Here is a 25926-nt window from a genome sequence, read left to right on the forward strand (position 1 = left end):
GCTGATGAATTTCAGCCCTTCCCTCCACTTGGGAAATTCCTGTACCGTGACCCAGGTTCCCCACAATGTAGGACCATAGACCCAGAGGCCCTTTCCGCCTGTTAGACAGGAGAGGCATGAAATGATGCTAGAAAGTCCTGTCTCCTGTTACCACAGAAAACTCTTGATTCTATAACTGTCACGCCCTTTGTAGCCAGAGGGCGCTCCTTCTCTGTCCTGTCCCTAGTTTCCGGTCTGCTGTCCTTCCTGTCTCTCTCTTTCCCTTGGGCTATATATTTCCGGGTCTTGCACTCTGTCCTTGCTCAGCATTGACGTTCAGATGTCCTGAGACCCGCCTAGCACCAGGGCGCCCCACGTCCGCTCCCTGAGGGCATAGGTTTCTATACGGCATTCCTGAACTCTTTGCACTAATGAGCCCGGGCCTTTTTCCCGTCTCGCCGCTACGCATATGGGTCTTTTTCCGCTCTCCTGCTCCCCACGGTTAGTCCCTTTGGACGTCCGTGACAATAACAGAGCTGCTGTGTGCGCTTGGCTCCTTGCCTATATAAACTAAAGATCAAAGAGCGAGGCGAGGGTGTGAGCAGCAGGTACCTGTCTGAGCCCACCAGTCTGTAGGTCTTCTTCAGATCTGTGTACTCCTGCAGGACCTCCAGCAGACTGGTGCTCCTCCTCTGCCAGCCATGCTTCCACAGCGCCAGGATACTGTCTTCGAAATACACTGTGGGGACACGCACACACACACGCGGCTTCACACGCCTGCCTGGAGCAAGCCCTCCCAGGACCCTCAGAGGACCTGCAGAGCTGGAAGCTTGGCGGGCCACCTCCCATGTCAAGCAAAGCAGATCTTAATCTGCCCTGGTTTCTCCACTCCTCAGCCGAGGGGCACCCACAGAGGCAGCAGCCCAGCGAGCTCTCTTAAACGGATCTTTTTAGCATTGTTTTTTTGTTGTTGTTCTTTTCTTATTGTTTTGCACATGGCCTGTTGTTGTTTTGCACATGGCCTGTTGTCTCTGTCTTTCTCTTATACAATTGTATTGTTGTTGGGTTTTTTTTTCTGCTTACCGTCTGAGAGCTAGCTAAATAGCATTTCGGTATACCATATGCCTGTGTATGAGTATAATGACAATGAACTTGAACTTGTTCCTGTGGATCTTTAGAGTGTTGGCACCCGTTGAATCAGTTTTAAAAGGCAGGTTCCTTGCAAACCACAGGCCTTTAGGCCATAGGACATTGGGAGAAAACCCCTTTGTGCTTCAGGGGCCTGAGCACTGGGAGAAAGTTTGAACATTCCTTTTTGTAGATTGGTCTACTCAGGTTTCCACACTGATTTTTACCATTTTGCATGTTTTTTTTATAATAAATGCAAAACGTGGAAGCAGCAATCTGGTTGGGACTTATTCCTAAAGGGATCGGCTGTTCTGTTCTTCAGTCGTATTTGCTTCTGCTGCTGTGACCAAGACAGGACCGTTTGCTCGTTTGTAAATGATCTCGGAAAGCAAGCAGAGGGTTCCCCAACAGGGAGAATAATCACTACATACTGTAGATCAGTGCTTTAAAGAAAGTTTGTTTTTTAACGATGTATATTCGTTTGCCATGCTCTTTCCTTTGTCTTTATATTTCACAAGTATTTGGTATCTTCAATTTGAATAGATAAGAATGAATATATGTTGTTATGTGTCTCTTTCTCCACAGGATTGTCTGGTCCAATCCCAAGATTTGCAAAAAACAATATCTACTGACTGCCTCGCAAATCCTTCATTCTACCATTATTCAAGTCCTGGGCAGTCATTACCAGGTTTGACGATTACAACCTCTGTTCTTAAATGTAGCTAAGTGTGAAGCCTACTTTAAAACAGTCTCTTGTTTAGCCTAAGCACTGTATATTCTTTGCTTTGATGTATTTTTATCACTGAGCTTTATAACATGAATCCATCAGTTTTTATCACTGTACAAGTCTGTGTGATATTACTCTGAACACAGTTCACCCTAAATCACATTGGTCATTGTATCAGAGTACTTCCTGTTAAGTCCCAGTTTTAACCAAAAAGAAATGAAAAATGTATGACAAAACAGCGTCTTGTTTGGCTTCTTCATTCATGGTCGACTGATGGTGAGGCAACTTGACTCCGCCTTTCTCAGGAGGTTTTCAATCCTCCTCAAACTTTGAATTAAAGCCTTTATCTTTTTATTCAAGTGTCGCGTCAGTCAGTGTTTATGTAAGTGAGTCTCCCGCTGAAGTAATTAAGGAGCCACAGAGCCAGGCGCTGTGGAGCGACTGTGCCTCCTCTTCTCCGGGCCCCCACTTACCGACAGACTCGACCGCGAAGGAGAAGGGGACCTCAGGCTGCTTCTTCTTGCTCTTCAGCACCCCCTCCAGGCTGACCATGTGCACACTCTCTGCATGGGAAAGACATGTGACACACGTATCAGAGAGCTGGGCACAACCCACAGCTTCACAGGTAAGGCTTTACATCTTACTGAGACTGTACTCCCAGCAAAGTTATCAGTTCTAAGTAAATGTGTGTATTGAAGAGCGTTTGGCCACCTCATAACGGTCTTTTAATTGTAATATAATTTATTATATTCATTTCTCAATTATGCAGTACTAGTGGAGGTGTAAGTTAACCATTACAGGATACAGGGGGACCATACTTATGTCTGAAGGTATAGACTGTAAGAAGTATTTATATACACAGCAACACATCCTCAGGATAATCTCCTGCAGGAGAATGTGTGTGGCGCATGGCGCAAGAGTGGAACACGGTGCTGCAGAGTGATTTTCCTGCACCCCACTGAGACACTTACTCTGATTGAGCACCAGCAGCGTGTTGCAGTCCAGCTGGGACACCTGCACTGGGTCCATGCTGGCGGGACCTGGGGGACAGACACAGACACAACAGGATGGGTCAGACAGAGCACAAGCTAATAACATCTGCCGGGCTTGTTTGCCTCCGAGCGAAAGCTGCTCCAGGTCCTTTGGAAGTAATCGAATCGAAGACGAAGAACCATACAGCATGTGTGCATTCCGCAAAATCTTGACAAACAGCAACGTGTCTTCCAATTGAATTCGATTATGCAATTTTACAGGTGTCTCTATTTAAATAACACTTAATGTCAATGACCACGTCATGAATGCTGAGAGTTATAATATAGTTTTCCCAGGTTGTGTAATATAACTTATACACACTGGGAAAACAGTCAAGTAACTTAACACATAAAAAAGATGGAGCACATTGCTTCTTCTTTGGAATACATGTCTTTGTTTCAAGGCTGTAACCTTACAATTTTAATAAGAACATGAAGAACTTGACAAATGAGAGGAGGCCAGTTGACAAACCTTGCCAATTTGGTTCTTAGTAGCTAATTGATCCTATAAGCAGTCCTGCTTTTTATTTGTAAAATTGCCTGGATTGTATTATGGAGAGAGATAAAGTAGAGCAAATTTTGCACCAGAGGCAAAACAAAAGGCATTTACATTGTCCCGATTATTGTCTACGATTATACGATTTGACAAGGTCTTTCAGTGCTCAGTTTCCCTGCTGCCTCTCACTGTAATGGGCAGGATCCAAGGGACACGCTCGGTAACAGAAGAGATTTTTCTCACCATAAAAAGTATACGTACCCTAACACCCTGCAGAAGAAGCTTTTAAAAACTGATTATCTCATGTCATATTTGAATTACACAATATGCTTTGTTCCTTGCTTCACAGAGGTGTGCATATTCACTTATTTTAGTTTTTTAAATACTGTAATAACAAACACACAATTGCGTGGTTTTGAATTCAAAGCTTTGTGTGGTTTGTAACTTCTGAAGGCAGTGTCTCCTGCAGTGTTGGTGCCTGTATCAGTGTTACCTGTCCCAGTGCTGGTGAACCAGGATGTGCAAGAGTTCAGGTTGATGTTTTCCAGCTGGATAGGCTGCAAGGCACTGGGGCCCTTGGTGACCCCGATACACACCAAGGGGTACTCCTGGTCAGGCACCACCAGCATCACAAACACGCGCAGGGGGCTGGGAAGGGGGAAGTCAAAGTGCTGCAGTAAAAGCATGAAAAAACAGACGCAGAAATCATTTTTTTGTTTTTACGATCATCTTCCCAAACTGTGCCGAGTCAGCAATCTGTGGAACAACAGTTTAGTCCAGTCTGTTCTTCTGCCTGGAAGAATTTTATTCCAAACGCAGTTCAAAATGTCTTAATCTAAGCTTTCACCTTTGAATTCACTCCATGCAAGATAATTTCACGATAATCCATGCATTATTTTGCAAACATGCATATTTGTGAGGGACGAATATTTTATTACAAGCCTTCGCTTTCTGATGCATTTGAGCAGCTGCTGTAAAACGCAGAAAGGAACACGATTTTCGGACTAGCTTCCTGAAGTATGACCCGAGGGGAAAAACACTGTGCCAGAGGAGGAGACCGTAAAGGCTTGGGAAGGAAATGGTTCTGACACAGTCCGGGCTGCCGTGCGACTGGGCTGGGAAGGGAGCACTGACCTTGATAAGCATGAATTTGTGCATGGGCTCGTACCACTGCAGGAGGACAACGCTGGACTCCAGAGCCCCACACAGGAAGATGCAGCCGCGCTGAACGTTGTGCGCTGTAGAGATGCAGACAGGCACGTGACCGCCGGGGAGAGATACAGAGCGTTTAAGACCGTTCTCTTCTTGTGCATACACAATACACAGCAGTGTGGCTCATAAGAACACAGTGGTAGTAACATGGGGGTTAAAAACAAGAGAATATTTCGCCCATGATGCTCATTTGGGTGGTCACGTCTTGAATGATGGCAGGAATTCTGTGGCAACAACACAGCTGGGGAGTTTGTTCCAGACCCCCCCTCCCTGCCCACTTCACAGACAAGCTTTTGAAGCCCTTTTGAAATGGGCTTTAGTATTTCTTTCACTAGCCACCTGCAAGAGCCCGAAACCGAAGACCCCGAGTTGTGGAAAGGAGAGCAGGTTCATGCAGGACTCACCCACGGAGCAGGCCCTGCAGCCCTTGGTGTCCGGGATCTTACTGGTCACCGCAAACTTTCTGAAAGGAAGGAGCGGGCTCTTTCAGTGTTGGGCTATAGAAACCACTGGAATGTCCAGGAGCACATACAGCAGCACAGTACATTTAAAATAACAGAAAGATGGGGCTTTTCTTTGCTCAAATGTTTAACTAAAACTTGTTCTTTTAAAGCAATGATTCCTCATTTGGGGACTGTATAGTGGGTGAGTAGTGGTCGTTATTAAGGACTGTTGTTCTTTACAAATAGGTGCCCATATTTCAATCTTGCAGTGAAGAGAGAGGGCCGAGGGCCGCGATAACCACTGAAACAGTTGTGCATAGAGAAGTGGAATAGAGAATCTAAAGTGCCTACAGCTTCTTAAGTGTAACACACACTGACCTTTTTTTACCTAAGACTTCTGTCTTTATTTCACGTTAGTTGTCATGCCCGGACCGGACTGGCCCGACTCACGAGCTCTCGGCCTGCCACTCAGATTGGGACGCCTTTCAGCGAAGCCAACACGTTTTCAATCAGGCTCCCGATCGAGCTCCTGATCTCGCGAGTTACATGCCTTTTTCAGTCACCTCGAACCGCAGTGCTGTTGCTGCAGCTTTAGAGCCTCAGTGCTCATGTGAGCAGCTCCTCTCTTTGCTAGAAACGTTTCTGCGTTCAGTTTGTTTCCCTGTGCATGGAAACAGACGTTTCCCTATCTCATCCTTAGTTTTTCTTTTTTTCTCTTCCTATTTTTCCCTTTGTGATTTTTTTCCTGTTTTTAATCATTTTTACAGCGCTGGCTGGCCAGCCAGCCTCTCCCCTTTTATTTTTCAAGCTAGGAGCCTCGCTTATTTTGGTTTTTCCTCAGACAGCCCTTTACAGACTGTCTTTTATTCCTGCCTGCGTCAGATCTCCCTTATATTTATAGATCCCAGCCTGCTTTTCCTATAACATCTTTAACAGCGCCTTGAAACCTGCGCCTGGGCTTCGACCAATCATCACGCTGCAGTCATACAAAACTTTCATCTCAAATGAATCTGTCCGTAACTGCAGAGTTGTCCCTTGGCAGCCATGTACCTGTGCGTGTGTGTTTGCAAGGGCTGTTACCTGGGCAGCAGTCTGTGTGTAGGCAGCCTATACTCTTTGTGGGCCTGGTCGTAGAGTTCCTTCAAAGAGTGGGAGTGGAGCTGAGATGCCTTGCCTGGGAGAATGACATCGCAAGCAGAGTTATAGGTGTTGTCCTGTCATATCGGCGCGCATAGTAGCAATCAATTATCATACATACAGTGTCAAATTTTAATAATTTTGTAAAGCGCCTGTAATCTGGAAGGATCCGATCCCAAAGTGCTCGATATGTGGATGGGGACCCACTTCATCTAACACCTTGGTGCAGCACCCCCTGGGTGACACCGGACAGCCGGTCTGCACCAGCAGCTCCACAGCACAGCAGATCAGGGGGAGGAGAGAGGGAGCACTTCACCAGCCGGATTAAGGGAGGACTTTTTGGAGGGTCACGTGTGCACACATCCATAGTTTGATTTACTCAGGACACTGGGGACCAGGATACTTAACACCCCTACTATTTTGGAAAACATGCTCGGAGTTGAACATGTACACACAGAACCTCAGTTTAAAAGCTCATCTGAAGAATGCCACCTCCTACTGTGTCCATGGATCCCCCATGCTGGATTGTGAAAATGCCTGTGCAGGGGGGAGAGCATCACCCACTGATGCAACAGCAGCAATCTGGCATCACCCACTGATTCAAAAGCACCACTTGCAGCAGCAATCTGGTGTTCCTCAGAGGTCTCCCATCCCAGTTCCCAGCTTAGCTTCTGAGATCTGACCAGAAATCAGACTACGATGGGCTATTGCTGCCACCAGACGCAACATGCAGACCTCTGCAACACGAGTCTATAAAATGACTGTTTGACTGGTTCAAGCACTGGGAGAGGCTAGCACCAGGAAAGGGAGACCATGAATTTAGGAACCTCAGCAATACTGCCAAAGGGATGCCATTCAAACTTATATCTGTTTTCTGGTAGACTTGTATGTGTGGTCTGACAGAGAATGAAAGACAGCCCTACCTGATATTGACATGAGGACATTGCTGATAGTATAGACCCACGTGCACTTTCCTGGGTAAAGCTGCAGGAGAGGGAGACAGACACTGAACTGAGAGCTCTAGGGAAACAGGCGGCTTCATGTCATAATATCGTAGATGACTGCCTCTGTACAGGGGCCTGAATCTTAATCAGACTGATAAACTGATCCATCCAAATGCACGTCACAATAAGTAATTCATTGTTTGTTCAATTCACGCGATTCCTTTATTCAAAACAACTTCCACTCTTCACAACTACTGAACTGTAAAAAACTAGCAAAGCATAGAGACTTTACATTAGAATTACAGAACATAACCCTCTACTTTATGCAATAAGTTCCTCCAGACAATACAATGCAAATGCAAGTATGTATCTGGAGTCTACAGGTACAGTAAGGATGGAGATAGTGGACACATTGTGTAAAATGAAAGAGTTGTTTCTCAGAAAGGCTCTTACCAGTTCCAGCGTGGCCTCTGGCTCATTAAGATTTAATGTAAATATGCCCTCCTCTGCTCCGAAGATTAAGTGACTATCTGAAATAAAAAAACAATGCAGTGGTATAACCCAGCATTGAAAATTCTCTATGGCCCACGTTGAATTACAGCAATGTTCCACAGATGGGTGCATCACTCCTCTGTTTCTGGAGGAGGTGTTACTGGACCTCTTGAATGAGCAGCACTATGAGCAGCTTGATGTGGACAGTATACTGCAGAGTAGAAACAAGCATTACTTATCCGCTATGATGTAGGGCCTGATGCAGACAGTCACCCAGCCAGAAGACTGATGAATTTACAGAATTGTTGGGAAACTGGATTATTTCACTTATTTGTTATTGCTCATTTTAATTTTGCAAGAATCTTCCCTCTCTGCTTCACATCTCAAACAAATATGGAATATCTCTTTGAAATGAATACTTCATAAATAAATAAATCATTTTAACCTTGGCTTAAACATCACTGCCAAGGGAGCCACATTCATACTGGTCATGGTACTGAGGAACTGTGAGATTTCAATGCAAAAACTATCCAACTATCCAACCTTTTGTGCTGGGGTGGGTCCAGGCTGTCGAACAGTGAATTTTCAGAGGGCAGCCGATGAATACCTTCTTCAAAAACACCTGGGAGAAGGTAAGGGTGATACCATTCTTTAGCAAACAGAATACAGAAATAAAAAACGAATGACAGAAAAACGAAAAACGAAATATAGTCCACATTTCAGCAAATTATTCTTGAAATTTAAAATAATACAAGTACTTAAATTATTTAAATCATCCAAAGCTATCAAAATAGGTTAATATAGCTTAAAGATGCTCAATAGCGCGAGAAGCCAGTGCTGACTTATCCTGCAGTGGCTGCTGTTTGCATGCATGTCGGTGTAGGATTCACTATGGGAAACTCCTAGAGACTGTTAGCCAGGCAAAACCCAGGGGTCCAAAAGGATACGCCACTTTGTTACTGAGGTCACGCAAGAGCAGACTTACTGGAGACTTTGCTAACAGCTGACTGGGACACTCTGAGGGAGTCTGCAGGGAGAGAAATACAGGAGAGGTTCAAGCTGATAGGACTCAGTTGCAGTGATGCAGAGACTACACAAAGACATCAGAGGACACCCTCTGATCTTGTGTCTTTCAGGCTACCCTTCCAGATAAGTGTTTGTACTGGCTTGCTGAGGCTTTGACTGAAATGTGAAAAAAGAAAAGAAAAGAATGACTGCTGTGTTGAAATGCTTGTCACCTGCTGTTATGAAACTTAGGGAAGTTAACAGGGTATTTAAGCTTTCCCATGGCTTTGCTGTCACAGTTTATATTTGTGCTGCTTTGCAGTTGTTTCACACAGTTTTTCATCATGCTTCCCCTCACCTTTCTGCTTTACACCTACCATGACCAGAAAGGTCACAGATCAGAGGAAATCCTTTAGCTTATTGCACATGCTCTTGCTCCATTATCAGATGGCCAATACAGAGCAAGGGAGGGAAAATTGTATGGTAGCTAATCAGCCCTAACCTGCATCTCATGTAAACATGGGAAGAGCATGTAAGCTCCATGTGGGCAGGCTGTCCAGTCCAAAATCTAACCCAGGACGCTCGGACTATGGGATAGTATCGCTCATCATCATACCACTGTGTCGTCTATAATAACATCAGAAAGGTTACGAACACGAGAACGCCATTCTATTCATCTACAGTAACTTGTTGGGTGGCCAGTAGCTGGATCTCATCCATCTTCCAGACACCAACCCATTGTGTGAAGGTGTGTCTCTTGTTCTCACTCTTAAATACACTTCCTCCTTAGTTTTTCACTTCAGTCCTCCCGTTTAGTGTGCTTTCGTCATGCTATCCCAGAGCAGCCTTCTGTGAAGCTGACTTTACCTGTCGCTGTTGCTGGGGCTTCCTGTCCTTTTTGGGGGGCAGGAGGGGGGGCTGGCAATCCAGGGGGCTGTCGACTGGAGTCGCGCGGTGGGTGGGGTCTGCACAGGAAGAGGAGCAGCAGACAGGTTGGCCATTGGCACCTGCTTTATCAAATAGCACAACATGGGACACACACCTCCAACCGAATCACGTCAGGGGTCTGTCGTCAAAGTCAGACTGTACTGCGCGCGTGCTCTATTCTCACTCTGAGGCTGTGCGTGTTTTGCAGATCTAAAGTGTTTTGTTGCCCTCAGTCTGGACCGGTTGGCTGTGGTATGAATTTGGGACATTTCACTACAATGAACAGCAGTATGCAAATGTTCAGTCCCATCATTTTAGTCCTCTAGATGTTGCATGCATTCATATGTACCATTAGCTGCTCTGAAGCTGCTGCTTGATGTTGGAAATATTGACTACTGCAGTGATGGCGTCTGCCCTATTTTAAACTTGCTACATCTGCGTTGTGGTGTCTTTAACACACCAGGGGTGTGTCAGCAAAGTGCCGTTGACAGACATGCGGTCCTCACCTGAGCTGACGTTGCGGACCGAGCGCGGTCTCGGCACCGGGCGGTTCCTAGGGCTACTGGAGCAACGCACGAGGGGGGAGGGGCTGTACAGCGAATTTCCTGTCCGGCAGCGGTCCTCTTCTCCCGCCATGCTTTCTTCAGAGCTGGTGCGGGCCTTGGGCTGAAGCAGCACATTGAGGTCGTCACTCCACTGCCATGAGGCAGATTCTAAAAAGGGGGGCTTCGGGGCACCCCCTTGTGCACGTTAGCTTCAGTACGTTTACTTCTGAATTTGGCATTTTTCCACTCATTTACTTGGCTTTCACCGTGAGCTCCTATGGGTTCGGATTCACCCTCGCTTGTCGGGTGTCTAGCACAGCGGCCGATTAGACACACATACAGAGAGACTGGCGACACTGAACACATCTGCCATCACTCACTTTGGGTGGCAAAGGGGGCGGGACCTCATCAGCCTGCAGTGTCCTGCTGCAACACAAAGGAGACAGGAGAGCCGTTGGTCAGCAGGCAGGCACAGAGCTCACTGGTCACTCAGGAGAGCTCAGCTTTTTTAAGACAATCACAGAACACAACTGTGCATAATCATGGAGACGTTACTCAGGAATGCTGGAGAGCTCAGGTCTTTTTGAGATGATCCGTGATCACAGAACACAACTGTGCATAATCACGGAGACGTTACTCAGGAATGCCGAGGAGCTCAGGTCTTTTTGAGATGATCCGTGATCACAGAACACAACTGTGCATAATCATGGAGACGTTACTCAGGAATGCCAGAGAGCTCAGCTCTTTTTGAGATGATCACTGATCACAGAACACAACTGTCCATAATCATGGAGACATTATTATGTGGTGTGCATTTTAAACTGGGTGACTTGCTTCCCTCAGCTCCAGTGGGGACATACAGATGATGAAAATAGTCGTCTTACCTGTCGTGGTCATAATTGCTGGGACTGCGTAGAGAGAGAAAAGGAGAAGTGTTAGTTCTTTGATACCTTCATTCAGCTGTACATTGTGCAGCAATTCTTGATCAAAGTCTTGCTGAATGGTAACTGAATTATTTGATTTATAATTGATAAGGCCACAGATCTTTCTTTTTATTTTTCTTTCCATTAGCAGATTATTTGTCAGCACATCTCCACCATAAATACAGTAGTTTTTAATTTGATGGGCATAACTGTACCTGCTCGGATAGAGGCTGTGCTGTGAAGGAAGTATTTCCATATGTAACATCATTAATAAAATATGTTATCTCCATTTCACGTAATAATTGCTATCGGTATCTGCCTGCAGCTGTGTGAGGAATGCTAGGAAATGCATTGCTGAAATGATCCATTCACAAAATTCAGGATTCATTTCAGTTAAGTTTCATTGTAAATTTTGAATATGAAATTTTATAGAGATGACCTACTCTCCATGCCTATGAAAATAATTGAGCTTAAAAGTTATCTTACATGTCAACGTCGTCATAATCATCATCATCATCAGAGTCCATGCTTTCATCTCTGAGAGAGGAGGAGAAGGAGGCAAAGGGAATTTTATTAGAATTTCAAGAGGAAAAAGTTTCGCAGTTCATCTTTCAGCTTATATTTCAGCTTTTCACTCCATCAGCGCTTAGCCCAGATGGAATGTGCACTAGCCTGCTGCTCAGTCAGTGTCTGTTCAGTGTGTTGTCTAGCTTGTCAGTGTGCCACTCAGTTGGTGTATCACACATTTGCTGGGGTGATCACTGTATGGCACTGGGACAGTCATCTGCACAGTACTGCTCACTCTCAAGCTGTGTCAGTTGAGAGCCTGTTGTTCTATAAAGCCTCTTTCATGGTGATAGTCCCAAAGCTCTTGGTGAGGAATTATATTGCAGTCAAGCCCAGAAAAAGTAAAGAAGGCAGGTTACATGTTGTACTGAAAGTACAGGGTGGCCACAAAGTCCTGCTACCCCCCGTTGTGTGGACAGTTTGTTAGTCTCTCCATCTGTGTGCAAGACGATGTCAAGCTGTCTGAACATGCAGAAGGGGCAGATCCTTCTGTGTCCCGAGAAAAATGACTCCCAGTGGCGATGAATCTTCTGGATGTTCTAATCACAGTGATCACCACCGTTAGAACATTAACAGTCTCAAATGCTGTCCTGTCCCAGCTCTCCAGGTGTATCGGGCCCCGTACCTGGTTGAGAACCTGCTGTCTGTGGTGTTCCCACCCCTCTCCTCCTGTCTCTTCTGTAACTGGAACACAGGCAGGGCAGGGAAGAGGACTCAGTAAGAAGCAATGACAGGGATTGGCAAACCCCTGCTGTTTCAGAATGAGCAGCTGTACTATGAGGAGCATAAAGATGCATAGCTGACGTCCACATCTCCTGAGGTTTGGCCATGAGCATCACGCAGGGCCTGATGCAGACTGTCACGTAAAAAGCTTACAATAAAATAGGACAAATACACAATGTTTGGATATACAGAGAGTTGTAAAATATTTAGGTGACATAAAAAGATGTTAGTTATTCCTGTTTTACTGAATGTTTTTAGTGATTTTCGATGTCCAATGTCCAAGTGGTTTTGCAGGTGAGAGGAAGCTTATTATTCTTACAGAGCAGTGTTTTGGTTTTAAAAACTATCGATCTTGTGATACAAGGTGGAACAATGTTGTAGAATAACATGTCTTGTACCGTTCCCACTGGTGTGTTGGGCTCTGATTTCATTGGCTTCTTGGTGTAGATCTGTTGCACTGAAACACAAGAGCAGCAGAGATATCGCACTGGTTACGAGAATGCAGTATTAAAGTTATTCTGAGCAAATGCCTAAGACTGAAACTGGTAATTATTAGAGATGATTAAAGAAGGATTACTTCATACAGCAAGCATAAACACCTATTCCTAAAACAGACACACAAATACAGACAAGCACAGCTGCAGCAGGAGGCTGTGTAGAACAGTGGTTAGACTAATGTCTGGTAGGTCGTGGGTTCGAGTGTTTGCTGTAGCTGCTGCTTCTGTACCATTGAGAAAAGCACCTTTCCAAGACTTCTCTAGTCCAACCAGTGCAATCCTGTGATGGACTATTGTCCCATTAGTCACATACTCTTGGTCTGCTCAACTATGCAGAGGCTGGGATGAGATCCAGAATGATGCCCAATCAATGCTTTATTGTTTTAAGTGGCAGACACAACTGGACTACTGCAGTTCAGCTTTGAGGAGCCCCACCCAATGGCTCAACAAGGAAAGGGGCTTGCCTAAACACAGGCTGAGCACTGCGATCACAAGTTCGAGTCATGTCACTAGCTGACTGTGACCAGGATTTCCCATGTACAACTGCACAACTGCAGTGCACAACTGACAGAACACTGCCCAGGCTATGATGGGATTAGTCAGCCAGCAATCCCTGTGGCCTCCTGGGCAATGGCAGGCAGGCGGTTCTATGGCGGTTCTATGGCGCTGAACCCCTGCTATGGGGCTGTGCTGTCTGTGATGTGTTAAAATGGGAATGACCTGAAGTTCAGAGGGGCAGAGGAGCTCATTCTCTCCCCGTGTGCGATTTGCGCGGTTCGCCGCGGAAAGTCGAGTTGCGAAAAGCACAGGGGAGTACGATTCAAAACCAGATGGGCAGAACAAAAACACAAAAACCGTTTACCCAGTTCAGGGTCGCAGTAGCCCAAGAAGCACTGGGCGCAAGGTGGGGTGCACCCTGGACAGGACGCCAGTCCATCGCAGGGCACATGCAGACAACAGACACACACTCACACCACCCAATTCATCTACCAGTATGTCTTTGGGAGGAGTCTGACACGACGATGGGAAGAACCCATAAAACCCACACAGATAGCAGCCAGCGCTGTGAGACACTAGTGCTAACTATTGCGCCACAGGGCCGCCTCAAGATGTAAAGAAAAGTAGAAGACACTTCAATGTTTAGGGACTGAAGCTGTGCCCCACTGGCACAGACTGACGGTGATCTACACACAGTTACGCACACTCACAGCTGATGTCGGAGTTTGTGCGCTCCGCCTGGTTGTGTCTGTTGGTGGAACGGATCCTCCTCAGGATTCCAGGGAGCACCTGTGGAAGAGGAGGACAGGAAGAGAATCAGAGACAGGGAGCGGAGTGGGGACAGACAGACAGAGGGGGAGTGCATGAGAGGGTGATTGGGGTTCACAGAGGAATGATCAGTACAGTAAAAAAGAATTGCGGACAGAGTGGAAAGGTCTAATAAGATAAGATAAGAGATCAGATCACTTTATTGGCCCTATACAATCTCTTGCAATAGGAATTTGTCTTTTCATGCTCTCCATGAGACACACAGACAGGGAGGGAAGCTGGGGGTCAGAGCACAGGGTCAGCTATTGTACAGCACCCCTGGAGCAGTTTGGCTTAAGGGCCTTGCTCAGGGGCCCAATGGAGTAGGATTCCTCTGCCAGCCACGGGATTTGAACCGGCAACCTTCCAGCCAAGAGCGCAGATCCTCAGCCACAGCAAAGTTATTTGCACTAAGCCTCTAATAGAATAGCTGTATCTCTCATTTGTCTCCAATTCCTCGTAAGTCAGTTAGAATGAAGAACAGAGACTGAAGCAGTATTGTTTTAGGATTTCCCACTTCTGCTCTTAGAGGGTCATCATATTCTCTCCCTGGTGAAAACAATCTCTCATTTAGGTTTGATGCTCTTTCCCTCCTTCTCACTGGACTCCTCTCCCATTTCTTAACTCTATTGCTCTGTCTGAAATCCCTGCTTTCTCTTTTCCTCCACATCAATCCCCCTGTCTCCCTCTGTACCTCCATCTCCTCCTCCTCGAGTTGGACGCAGTCTTTCAGCTTCTCCGGGTGCCTCATCTGCTCCAGCAGCTCCAGCGTGAGGGTTCGATTCAGGCTGGACTGAGTGACAAACACGTGCTGTGAGAGGAACAGGGGAGAGGGAAAGAGAGAGGGAGTGTGGGGTTGAGAGAAACAACAGAGGGAGTGAGGAAGCAGGGAGCAAATATTAGGATCTTGAATGATACCGGTTTGTGGGGGTGAGAGAAGAGGAAAGGTTTATTTTGTAACAAATCATTATTACTCACACCGAAGTAAGATCTTACAGCTGTGTAAATGCCAGTTCACGTTTACTTAAAATAATACATTTTTAAATACATTTCAAACACACTCTGTGACATGGTAACAAAACGCCTGGGTCATACTAGCTTGAATGAACCTAATCAGACATTGAGAATGAAAAACTCACAGTGAGCATCTTGGTGGCATTGGGTCTCTTCTTAGGATTCCTGATCAGCATCATCTTTATGAAGTTGTGAAACACAGAAGACCTGGGAGACAGAGAGGCCCGTTAGTTCAGTTCCCTGCCTTTGCTGCCTTCAATACAGCACCACTCATAAACACTGAAATGGACAGAGGCTGTGTACCCCAGCTACTCGTATATTGCCTTTTGATCCTTCAATGTGGGCTCTTCCCATCTCGGTGAAGCAGAATTCCCCAGCTGAGGTTGTGAAGTTGGATTGTTGACCCAGTAACAGGAAAGTGAGCTGGGTTTAGGCGGGTTAGTTTTGGCCTGCAGGTGATGTGCTGCTGCAGCAGGGATCCCACTCAGTATGCAGGCTCAGACATTTGGTATATGTGCTTGGCTGAGGCGGTGCTACCATCAGCAGAGTTAAGTCAGAATTAAAGCTCGTTCTTGGGCCACTCACCATTTGGCTTTGTCCTTTAGCTTGGGAGGCTGGTATCCGCTTTTGGACATGAGGAAAAGCACCCTATGGAGAACAGATGATACGACTTGCACATTACAATTCCACTGTGAAACTCCAAACCTGTGTGGATGTGAGAGAATAAACACTTTCCCACACCCTCACGGCGTCTTGCTAGACCGAGACCTGGACCGATACAGCTGCCTTTAAATAAAGCTAGGAGTGACGGTTGCTCTGACTTGAAAAGGCTTTGACTGTGACGTTGACTTTGCAAAGTTTGATCATGCAATAATCATGATGATTTGCAGACACCTAGATGTTTGCTGTAGAGCAGCAAGGCGACTAACTCTGATTACATAACCTCGGCTATATCTGACGTTCGGCGCACAAAGAGATGCAGTAACAGAGAGTGACACACAGGGATAGAAGCAGGGTCCTTAATCACGGGGCTGCAGCTCAGTTCTTCACTTCTTTCTGGCCTCACATGGCCGAGGAGGATTCTCTGCTCTAAGCGCTCGTATGGCTCGGGTGCTGCCCTACCTGAGTGGGTGCACATCAAACATGGGTGGCTGCAGCTCTGCCAGCTCAATGGCGGTGATGCCCACAGACCAGATGTCGCACAGCTCGTTGTAGCCGCCCTTGATCTCCACCGCTGCCACCTCTGGCGCCATCCTGTGGAGAGTAAGTCTGGTTACTGCGTCAGTTTCGACACGCCCACGGATCGCAATTGAGCCCACCCAGTGTTTTCAAAGAGCAGAACAAAACCATTGGGAAAGAGGTAGGGTGAAGTTTTGAAGCAGGCTGGGCCTGTGTCTACTGTTTTTTTTTTTGGTTTATAATGCATCACAGGAGGACACTGACGTAGAAAAAGAATCTGTCGAGAAGAGATGTTTAAATCTCCGCTCGTGATAGAGATGCCAAAAAATGGAAACAGCAGTTGCTGTAGATTCGTTTCTTTCCGAAAGGACCCCAGAGAGGACCTATAGGTTGTGGTAGAAGTGTCCTAATTATGTAGTAATCTCCATTTGCTTTATAATTGGAACATTTCCATGGAAGCATTTAGGCTGTTCTTGAAGGGGTTACAGTGGTCAGAGAGGCCCCCTCCATTAGGACAGCCTGAATGCGCTGTGCCTCACCAGTATGGCGTTCCTATGAAAGACATGCGCCGCGCAAACGTGGCTGTGATCTGCGCAGAAATCCCAAAATCAGCTGGGGGAAAAAAACGATGCAGAATTAGGGTCATTGAAAGGAAACATTTGTATCTCAGACGTTTGTCTTTTGATTTTCCCAAATGCATGCGCCTATTTTCAGAGAAACAGGATGGGCAGGATGAAAAGGTAGCTTTGTTTCTTTGGGAAAAATGAGACAGTCATTCTTTTACAAATTTACCTCTAGGGGGAGACATGTTTGCACTACAGCACTCAAGGGTTTTGTAAATTCAAAGTTTGTAAGAATAGCACAATTTAAATTATAAATAATTAGTACACTCCTTAGATCTTTGTCATGAACAGGAAATATATAAATCTAGATGCGCATCGCTGTTCTGCATTGCATACTTTTAGCACTATGTAGTGACATAGTGTTGTGCTGTGTTACATTGTGTACACAGTCTTCTATTTGTTTTGCATTACACTTGTAAATCCAGTGTAATCTACAGCTGGATTTTGCTTCTGGTCTCTGCAGCTGTTAAGATGGATATTGCCATGTTTCTTGTGGTGTGGAAGACAGTAGTGGCAGGGGCCAGTTTGTGAATCTCCACCAGAGAAATTTCCAAAGTTACCAGAGAGGTGTGGCGTCAGTATCAGTATCTGAGCACCAGAGACACTGGTGGTACTTTTGGCTTACAGATCTCTGCCATTCCATGTTGGGCACCAAGGGCAGGTAATGGGGATAACATTCAAATAACACAACATCCAGCAAAGACAGAGGAGACAAACCCCTCTTCATCTGGGATAGCTCAACCTTATCATGCTGAGCCCGACAGATCCTGAGACAGAAAGCTCACATCTATGCCACTGGTGCATTAATGCAGGAGGAGAAAAACCTGGGACAACTCCTTCATCATTTAGGAAGCTTTTTTTCAATGCCACGGTACCTGTACTGTGACAGCAGACTACTGTAGATTATGCCAACTCTAATACTACAAGGGACCCAACAACAAGGCAAGAAATGCAGAACAAGTTGTGGATGCTTACCCAGCTTGACCTCTCCCTGGTCATTGAGAAGTATATTCGCCCCCTGTAGAAGGAAATGATGATGGTGCCGTGAGTGCCAGAGATTATCAACATGCACAATGTGACTGCAGGAAATCTACAGGTTGTGCTAAAGTGATACTGCAAAACAACATAGAAACAACTGTAGTCAATTTGTACCTTAGCTTTGTCATGCTTGCCCTGCTGCAGCTCTGTGGGGGCGGGTTATCTGTGTCGTAGAAGCTGATAAAGTCACCATCTACCTGTCTCCCTTGGCCAGCTGCCACAGCCAGCTGGAGACTTGGACCACCTGGAGTCGGTTTACGACCACAGCTGCTCCAGGTGCCCTTCAGAATAAATACTCAGACCTGAGAGAGCATGCGGCTCTGTCGTTGAGTTTGAGCACCGAGCCCCTTGAGCTTCGTTTCTGCGTTGGTTCCCGTGTTTAGCTACTGCGTGGTTGTTCTATGACCCCTGCCTTCTCTCCTGGCTGAGCCTTGTCTCTCGGCTTCAACCTCGACCTTTGAGCTTTGACCACGACCTATCTCCCAGACAGCCCCTTGTGCGCTCCCCGGTTATGGCCCTTGCTTGTTTTGGATTTCGACCCTGGACTGTGTTTGTCCGCAGCTCGCTGTGGTTCACCAGCTAGCCAGAGCACCACGTCTGCCTGCACGCGCGGCGACTCGGTCTGGCAGTCCGCAGGCACCCTGCTCCTCGTCCTCAGAGTGTGTGTTGCCTGCTCCCTCCGGTCTCAGTATCACACAACTCGGGGCTATCCCCTGCGTGCTGGTTGCAGGCTCCCCATCTCAGCAGCCTTTGCATTCAGCACGTGGGCTCTCCAGCCCGCCTTGATCGTACTGCAGGTCCCAGCTTGGCAGCGTGACATTCCAAGCTCTTAGCCAACTGCTCGTGCCTTCGCACTTGTGAGCATCCACGCTCACTAGATCTCTGTGGTGATAATCGGGGATGTCATTCTAAGAGGAGCAGTGGAAAGTCATTTTCAACAGAAACAACAGTAAATAATTTGGGTGTTGTGCAGAGCAGTAATCACTGAAATGATCAATTGAATTGATTACAACCATACATAATTGCAGCATGCTGTGGTAGGTAAGAAACTACAGTGAAACTGAGTATAAAGAGCACTGGAACCAAGTCACATAATAAAAAGAAGGAAAAATATCATGAATGGTGCTATATCGAATGTTTCTACAGAACATTTTTTGCCAATGTACAATTTCAAGTTAAGATAAATTCAGATGTTGATGAAGTAGTTGAGTTATTCTAATGTCGACGGTCTCAGATGAGTTTATCTTGAGTGCTTGTCACTAAGTCGCCGTCAGAGGAGAGAAGGGCAGGGGACTCAGCTCTCCACTGTCATGGAGAACTGTAGCATGTAGTTCACAACATTTCAACCACAGCTCGTCTATCACTGAGCTCAAATGTCAGCAGCGCTTTTTTTTACCTACTCTGTCCCATGACACAATCTATGCAACCATTAACCTTTTAACAGCACTCACGATGATAAATGTGCTCTTCATTTTTTTATTGCAAGACAGACTGCAAAAACGGATTTCCTTCTTTTCTATCTAGATGCTCCCTTTCCTTTTCTGGCTCCATCATGCTGACAGGATCCCTGTGAGTTGTACATCCTTCGCCTTTACCTTGGGATCAAGGGATGCAGAACTCTTTGTGGTTCCCTGAATCCAGGCCAAAACAGGATGCGCAGGGACCTTCAGTTGCTATGCACCCACTGTAGGCTCTGGAGCTCCACCCTGATCTGAATTAGAACTGCTGGTGTGAGTAGCTCTTCTACACCCAATGTTAAAGAGCTTATAGTTCATTCTTGAGCTGGATGAGCTGGTGAACCCATGACTTGTGTTGTTGTGTTGTTCTAGTGTAATGTATCCTGGGATGCTTTACACAAAGAGGGAACGAGACTGTGTTAAGATGCCATTAAAAGTGCCTCCAAATGACAATGACGTTCACATGGTGCATTACTCAGTTCTCCATTGCCTAAATGAAGGTATTCTGGATTTGCAGCTCATAGGAAACCTGTAACTGTTTGTGCCGGTCTTTAGAAATGAAACCCATTTCACAGAAAAGTGACTTGAAACACCCGTTTTTTCTGTTTTTCTGCAGTTATTATGTGAGATCAAGGGTTTATTTCTTTTTTATGTCGCCTCCCGAGATGCAGCGACGATTCATTCGAGTTTCGTGCAGGAATTCAGAAAGCGGTGCACCTTCAAGGCAAGTTGAGCCTAACGCGGCCGATTTCAGGAGCTGCCGGTGTGCTGTGAATGGCTCCTGCGAGCGGCAGGAAGACGAGCGTGTGCTCTGATCATATCTGGGCAAGGCTTATCAGCACCTGATCTCCACCTGCAGCCTGCAGGCCTTCTGCTGGGTGCTGCCTGCAGCTGGGTGCTGCCTGGATGGCGTGAGGGTGCACAAGTGTAGACTTGCCTACAGGACGGTGCGCCTCTCAGTGTGGAAACTCATGCACGCTGCTGCACGTTTTTCGCTGTGAGTGGGTGTATCTGTGCATGTACCATTATATGTGTAACACAGTGAATGTGTGTCATTCAGTGTGTGTGTGTGCATTCCCATTTTTTTACAAATTGCACAGGTTCTGAAAATCTCAGTGATAGCGAGAGTGTGTTAGTACTGTAGCTGACCTGGGTCCTTTTTTAAAACCACTTCATTTGTTCTTTGTCTGATATGTGCATTTTTAAAGCTACCATTGTTCTGCCCTTCTGTGTAGTTTGCAGACGTGTTGCATTCCCTCCCAGCACACGTCTGTGAATTTCAGCTTTGCAGTGATAAAAATCAAGACTGAGCTGACTTCTGGGGGAAATCGTCAGCCACACTGACACGATGCGTAGAAATTCTTTGAAGGAGCAAAAGGCGCTTAGTAAACCGAGAGCTCACCCGATGAGGTACAGACGGTACTGGATCTGACAGTGCTGGGACATTTTTAACTTTTATGTTTCGGTTTTAGCGAATGTTACTGTACAAACAGGCGCATCTTTTCTGTGGCTGACAAGTAAAAATGCATTTTACTGCGGTTTTACTTCACCAAGATAACTTAGACGTTTGTACAAATCCAATTTGTAGATTGAGAAGTTTGTACTTAATACTATGTCACTACCGTCTCATAGTAAACCCTTCACTTTTCTCTTGAATGAGCTGTACATGCAGTTTATAGATAACATGTGTGGGGGAGGTGGCCTTAGTTCCTCCATCTCTGGTCTTTGTTCAGTCTGAATTGAAGAATCCTTGATAAATGAATTGAAACAATTAAGGGTCAATTAATGAATCAAAGTCCTGTAATAGCTTGGAACTGGAAGAGCCATGGTTGGCTACCTCTGATCTACTTGTGATCTATCCCCTCCATTGCAACCAGAATGGTCCTTCTCTGTTACAGTGCAGAAGTTAATTTCAGCCCCCCGCCCTGGGAGGGCCATATTCATTTAAGGCCATGTGCTAACATGTGATCATCAACCTTCATTTAAGGCCATGTGCTAACATGTGATCATCAACCTTCATTTAAGGCCATGTGCTAACATGTGATCATCAACCTTCATTTAAGGCCATGTGCTCACATGTGATCATCAACCTTAACACCCTTTAGAGTTCTCTCACCTTGATATCTCTGTGAATCTTCTTCTGGCTGTGCAGGTACTCCAGTCCCTGTGACAAACACAAACATGTGCTTATAGTGGCAGCATACGTCACCCTAGTTGTTCCAGTCTTCCCCATTGTAGAAATGGATACCGAGATTGCTAAAATAAATCCGAGTTCCATCTAGAGAAGAGTCACCAATGCACACAATCTACTATCTGTGTGCTGATTGAGCCGGATGAGCCATCAGGGTCAGGCACGGCCGGTTATTAAAAACAGACAGTTAAGAGTGCACTTCAGCTTACAGACAGATGTGGAACACCACTACAATAATAATAATAACAACATCACTTTATTAACCCTTTACAATTTCTTGCATTAGGAATTTCCTTTTCGCATACCTCAGCTTGCTCTCCATGAGACACACAGACAGGGAGAGAGCCTGGGGTCAGAGCACAGAGTCTGCCATTGTGCAGCACCCCTGGAGCAGTTGGGGTGAAGGGCCTTGCTTAGGAGCCCAACAGAGTAGGATTCCTCTGCCAGCTGCGGGATTTGAACTGGCAACCTTCCAGCCACAGGTGCAGAGCCTTAACCACAGAGCCACTGCTCCACCCCAGTATCAGTGATTCCTCATCAGTGATTCCTCAATAACTGATGCCACCTGTTTTTTTCGACCTATTTGAGACCTATTTTTCCAAAGCTGATCTCAGCGTGTGAGCTGTGAGATCTTATGCTCGTGTATTACACACAGAGACGTGCCATGTTGAAATGCGACTGTCCAAGTGCAGGCAGGGCAAGTGTCTGGTTTCCCTTAGCACTTCTGCTCCCAAAATGATCCCTGTGTCTGACTCTCTTGCCCCAGGTGACAGGGCCGGACTTACAGACTAGAATATCATTTCTCAGTGCAGGATGTTGAGAAAGTCCTCCAGCTCAGTTCTGCAGGCTCTGTCTGAGCACACTTCTTTTCCTGGGCCCAGTGTCCTGGTTCTCTTTGCTTCTGACAAAAAACTTAAGAAATCTGGCAGAGCGGAAGAAGCCATTCAGTCTAGAGTCACGTAAAATTTTGTTCAGCTTTTACCTGAAGGAGAACACAAATCCGGGACTCACCCACTTGACCGGAAAGCCTGCTGCAGGCATCCCAAACTTCTCTTTGTGTAAAGACGTGTTTCCTGTTCTCTGTCACAGCTGAATAAGCTTCCGTTAGTGATTCCCAGCTCTGTTTCACTACTGACTCTGGAGTAGTCTCCTAGGTTGACCCAAATCTTTACCCCCTTGGGGTGTGTAAAACCAAAGTAGTGCTGGTGCCTTCTTTTTTTTTGGTGCTGAGTACGTTATCTCTGTGACTGCTCGTTTTAATATGGCAGGGGGCTGTGCACAGGTTCAGATAGCAGAGATCAGGATTCGTGAAAACTGGAGGATGTGCCTGCTATCTGGGCGGAGCGGTGGCGCTGTGGCTAGGGATCTGCGCCTGTGGCTGGAAGGTTGCTGGTTCGTATCCTGTGGTTGGCAGAGGAAGCCTACTCCACTGGGCCCCTGAGTGAGGCCCTTGACCCCAACTACTCCAGGGGTGCTGTACAATGGCTGACCCTGTGCTCTGACCCCAAGCTTCTGTGTGTCTCATGGAGAGCAAGCTGGGGTCTGAGAAAAGACAAATTCCTAATGCAAGAAATTGTATAGGGTTAATAAAGTGATCTAATCTTATCAGTGCATTGATACATGCATCTGTGATGTGCTGTTGTCTCAGGTCGGCAGCGAGTGTTACTGATCTTACCTTCAGCATCTCCCTGCACACGTATGCAATCTGCTGCTCTGACAGGGGCCCTGTCACTGAAGGAGAGAAGGAGAGAGTCCTTTAAAAAACACCCCCTCCATGCGCAAAGGCACAACATCAGAGGTCACTCATTCATCATGCTCCACGTAAAACAGTGGCTTATCTCTCAATCAGAAAAGGAATGTGATTTCATCTTTTGTATGTTAAGCATACAGCTTGATCCAAGGTCTCACCATGGACTGGATGAGTAAAAAGCAGCCAGTGTCACTAAGGAGACTAGCCTACACAACTACACAGATTGTACAGGGTATCGAATTCGTACTGTTAGGAGATTTTATTAGTTCATTTTAAAAATGTAAAAACAACAGTTCTGAGATAATCCAGTTCTCCCTCCGCATTGTGAAGCTGAAAAAGCTAACACAGTCACGATCAGAAAACACGTCAGGGGGAACTGTGATGTCAGACACAGTGGAGGTTGAACTGTTCGGCACTGTCCCACTCCAGAAGCCTAAAGCAGCACATTGGTAATTTTGTTCCTCTTTTCTGACACATTTTCCATTGCAGTACTATTGTATAGGACATTGTCAGGATTTACCATGGAAATCCTTTTCCTGCTTTGGAACAGATTACAGAATTGGAATTAATGATAGAATATTTTTACATTTTCCATTTGGAATCACTTTAATCAGCTCAGCTCTCGCTCACACAGGAAGAACGCACTCATCTGACACGTGTACTTTTCTGAGCCGTTCAGCATTTACCACGCCACATGGTCCCCCAGGCCTTCACAGGAGAACATGTGCTGGTTGGAAGAGTGGTGCATCTTTTACTGCAAGCTCACCGGCGCCACCTAGGGCCTGGCAGTCACTGCTGCTCCCCAGGGAAATCCCTGACAAAGCTGCTGCTTGGACAGTCCTGGTCACTAAGGGCATGGACTGCGCTCCAGGCTCAACCTGGTGATGCCTGCTGCAACCCGCAGGGCACACCTTGCACTGTAAAACCGGGCCACCCCGCCCTCACTCCCCCCCGCTTACCGTGGTACACATCCTGCAAGGATCCCCCTCCGCAGTACTCCATGCAGATCCACAGCTTGTTCGCGCTGCAGGACACACACACACACAAGGCTGTTAAAAGCAGCGACCACCGTGCTCACAGAGTGACTCTGGCGGTTCCTCAGACTCCTGTAAAATGCCTGTGCTTTTCTGTTTTTCCCGGGGTTTTTTTAGCGCGGATTTTATTGAAATCAACCCACCCCCTACCACCAGCAGCAACAGAACAGAACCGCCCAGTTTCCCCCCAACACCTGTGCACATCTCTGGTATCAATGCCAGCGTTCTGCATGGGCGTCTGTGTCAGGCCCTGCCTCACGCAGGCCAAGCTACAGCAGATCCTGCTCCGTGTTGTGCTAGGTATTGTTTCATGTACAGTATATACTGTATGACTATAACTCAGTGTCAGAGCTGCTCATCTTAATATGGAAGGCTCTGTGTGCATCTTCACACCTGAATAGTTCCCATCCTCTCCCTGGTGGTGGGACACCAGTGTGTGATGAGCTGTTCATCCATGTATGTGCCCTTGTGACAGTGTGCTCTTTGAGTGTGCACAGCGAAGGTGTTTCTGTGTCTGTCAGTGGGTATTACTGCCAATATAAAGACGCAAAGTTAGAAAAGCTCCCCACAAAGATTGAAGCTACTGACAAACAAAATACGGGGATGTCCCTGTTGATGACAGTGACCTTTCTATTAGCTGAAAGGCATCTGATTTTAAAGCTACAAATGCTAAAAACATTTGCTGTTGCTCTATGTGGACTGTCTTTTGAACAGAGTTTGGAGTACCTAATAAATATAGGAGTCACGAGGGGAGCTTCGCCACAAATAAGGGATGAAACAGCAAAAAGGGAAACTTTACTCAGCTGGTAGGGATGTCTTCTGTGATTCTCTGGAACTTCAAAACACATCAGCATTTTGATTTTGTTTTTTGCCAACTGATAATTTTTTGAGAACAGGGGAAAGCACTAAAAGATTTAGTTTGGTCTATTTCTTCCTCCTCACTCAGAACACTAATCAAACCCGCAGGACCTCCAGTTCTTCCCTAAGGCAGGATAACCTTTGACCCCAGCCACAGAGAAGAAAAGACCCCATCAAGAGCCAGCTCACCGTATGTAGCTGCCGAAGTACGCCACTATGTTACTGTGCGTGCAGCTCTTGACCATCACAATCTCCTGCTGGATCACGGAGAAGTCATCCTCTGGAAAGACAAGCAGGACAACAATAATCGTCAGAATTATTCGGACTTTTTGCTTTGAGTAAGTCAGTGAATGTTAGACTGTCAAAGAAGAAATAAATTGTATGATTAGGAAATGAAATACCGTAGTGCAGTGTTGCACAACAGGATAAAAATACACCCTGATGTTTTTTTGAAACGGTAAAGGTAATGGTTTTGTATGAAAAAAGAAACCAGCTCGGAAACAGAGACCACAAAATACTCAAATATCCTGAACAGTGTGTGTCATGTTCCTACGTGTGTAGAGCACTTTTTTAGAAAGCTGCACAGCGTTAAGTCATTTTATGTCTATGAAAAATTGTAATCAAAAATACAAATAACCATAGGGCAACACCTGTACATTTTTCAGTATGCAGTGTGGTTTCTAAATACAGCATTAGATCAA

General features: G+C 46.1%; 1 protein-coding gene across 5 annotated transcripts in view; it reads right to left on the reverse strand.

The window, feature by feature from the left end:
* Positions 1-25926, reverse strand: part of map4k1 (mitogen-activated protein kinase kinase kinase kinase 1) — a 52964-nt gene that overhangs the window by 2040 nt on the left and 24998 nt on the right. Inside the window, exons 3-31 of one of the 5 annotated variants that reach the window (XM_088627747.1) lie at positions 25415-25505; positions 24293-24357; positions 23259-23314; positions 21509-21556; positions 17873-17915; positions 16814-16886; positions 16218-16349; positions 15681-15743; positions 15221-15302; positions 14776-14892; positions 13985-14063; positions 12678-12736; positions 12182-12240; positions 11476-11526; positions 10951-10974; positions 10447-10489; positions 10028-10187; positions 9462-9604; positions 8575-8616; positions 8133-8211; positions 7551-7627; positions 7077-7137; positions 6097-6190; positions 4978-5036; positions 4496-4599; positions 3855-4032; positions 2806-2874; positions 2308-2397; positions 592-718 (exon numbers count right to left, since the gene is read on the reverse strand). In XM_088627747.1, coding sequence (XP_088483873.1) covers positions 592-718; positions 2308-2397; positions 2806-2874; positions 3855-4032; positions 4496-4599; positions 4978-5036; positions 6097-6190; positions 7077-7137; positions 7551-7627; positions 8133-8211; positions 8575-8616; positions 9462-9604; positions 10028-10187; positions 10447-10489; positions 10951-10974; positions 11476-11526; positions 12182-12240; positions 12678-12736; positions 13985-14063; positions 14776-14892; positions 15221-15302; positions 15681-15743; positions 16218-16349; positions 16814-16886; positions 17873-17915; positions 21509-21556; positions 23259-23314; positions 24293-24357; positions 25415-25505 — 2368 coding nt within the window. Of the gene's footprint in view, positions 1-591; positions 719-2307; positions 2398-2805; positions 2875-3854; positions 4033-4495; positions 4600-4977; positions 5037-6096; positions 6191-7076; positions 7138-7550; positions 7628-8132; positions 8212-8574; positions 8617-9461; positions 9605-10027; positions 10188-10446; positions 10493-10950; positions 10975-11475; positions 11527-12181; positions 12241-12677; positions 12737-13984; positions 14064-14775; positions 14893-15220; positions 15303-15680; positions 15744-16217; positions 16350-16813; positions 16887-17872; positions 17916-21508; positions 21557-23258; positions 23315-24292; positions 24358-25414; positions 25506-25926 lie in introns of all 5 variants that reach the window. The other 4 variants (XM_088627748.1, XM_088627745.1, XM_088627746.1 and 1 more) reach the window with 4 other exon arrangements.

The sequence above is a fragment of the Lepisosteus platostomus genome, chromosome 4, assembly GCF_059453375.1.
Source record: "Lepisosteus platostomus isolate fLepPlt1 chromosome 4, fLepPlt1.hap1, whole genome shotgun sequence".
Classification (NCBI taxonomy): domain Eukaryota; kingdom Metazoa; phylum Chordata; class Actinopteri; order Semionotiformes; family Lepisosteidae; genus Lepisosteus; species Lepisosteus platostomus.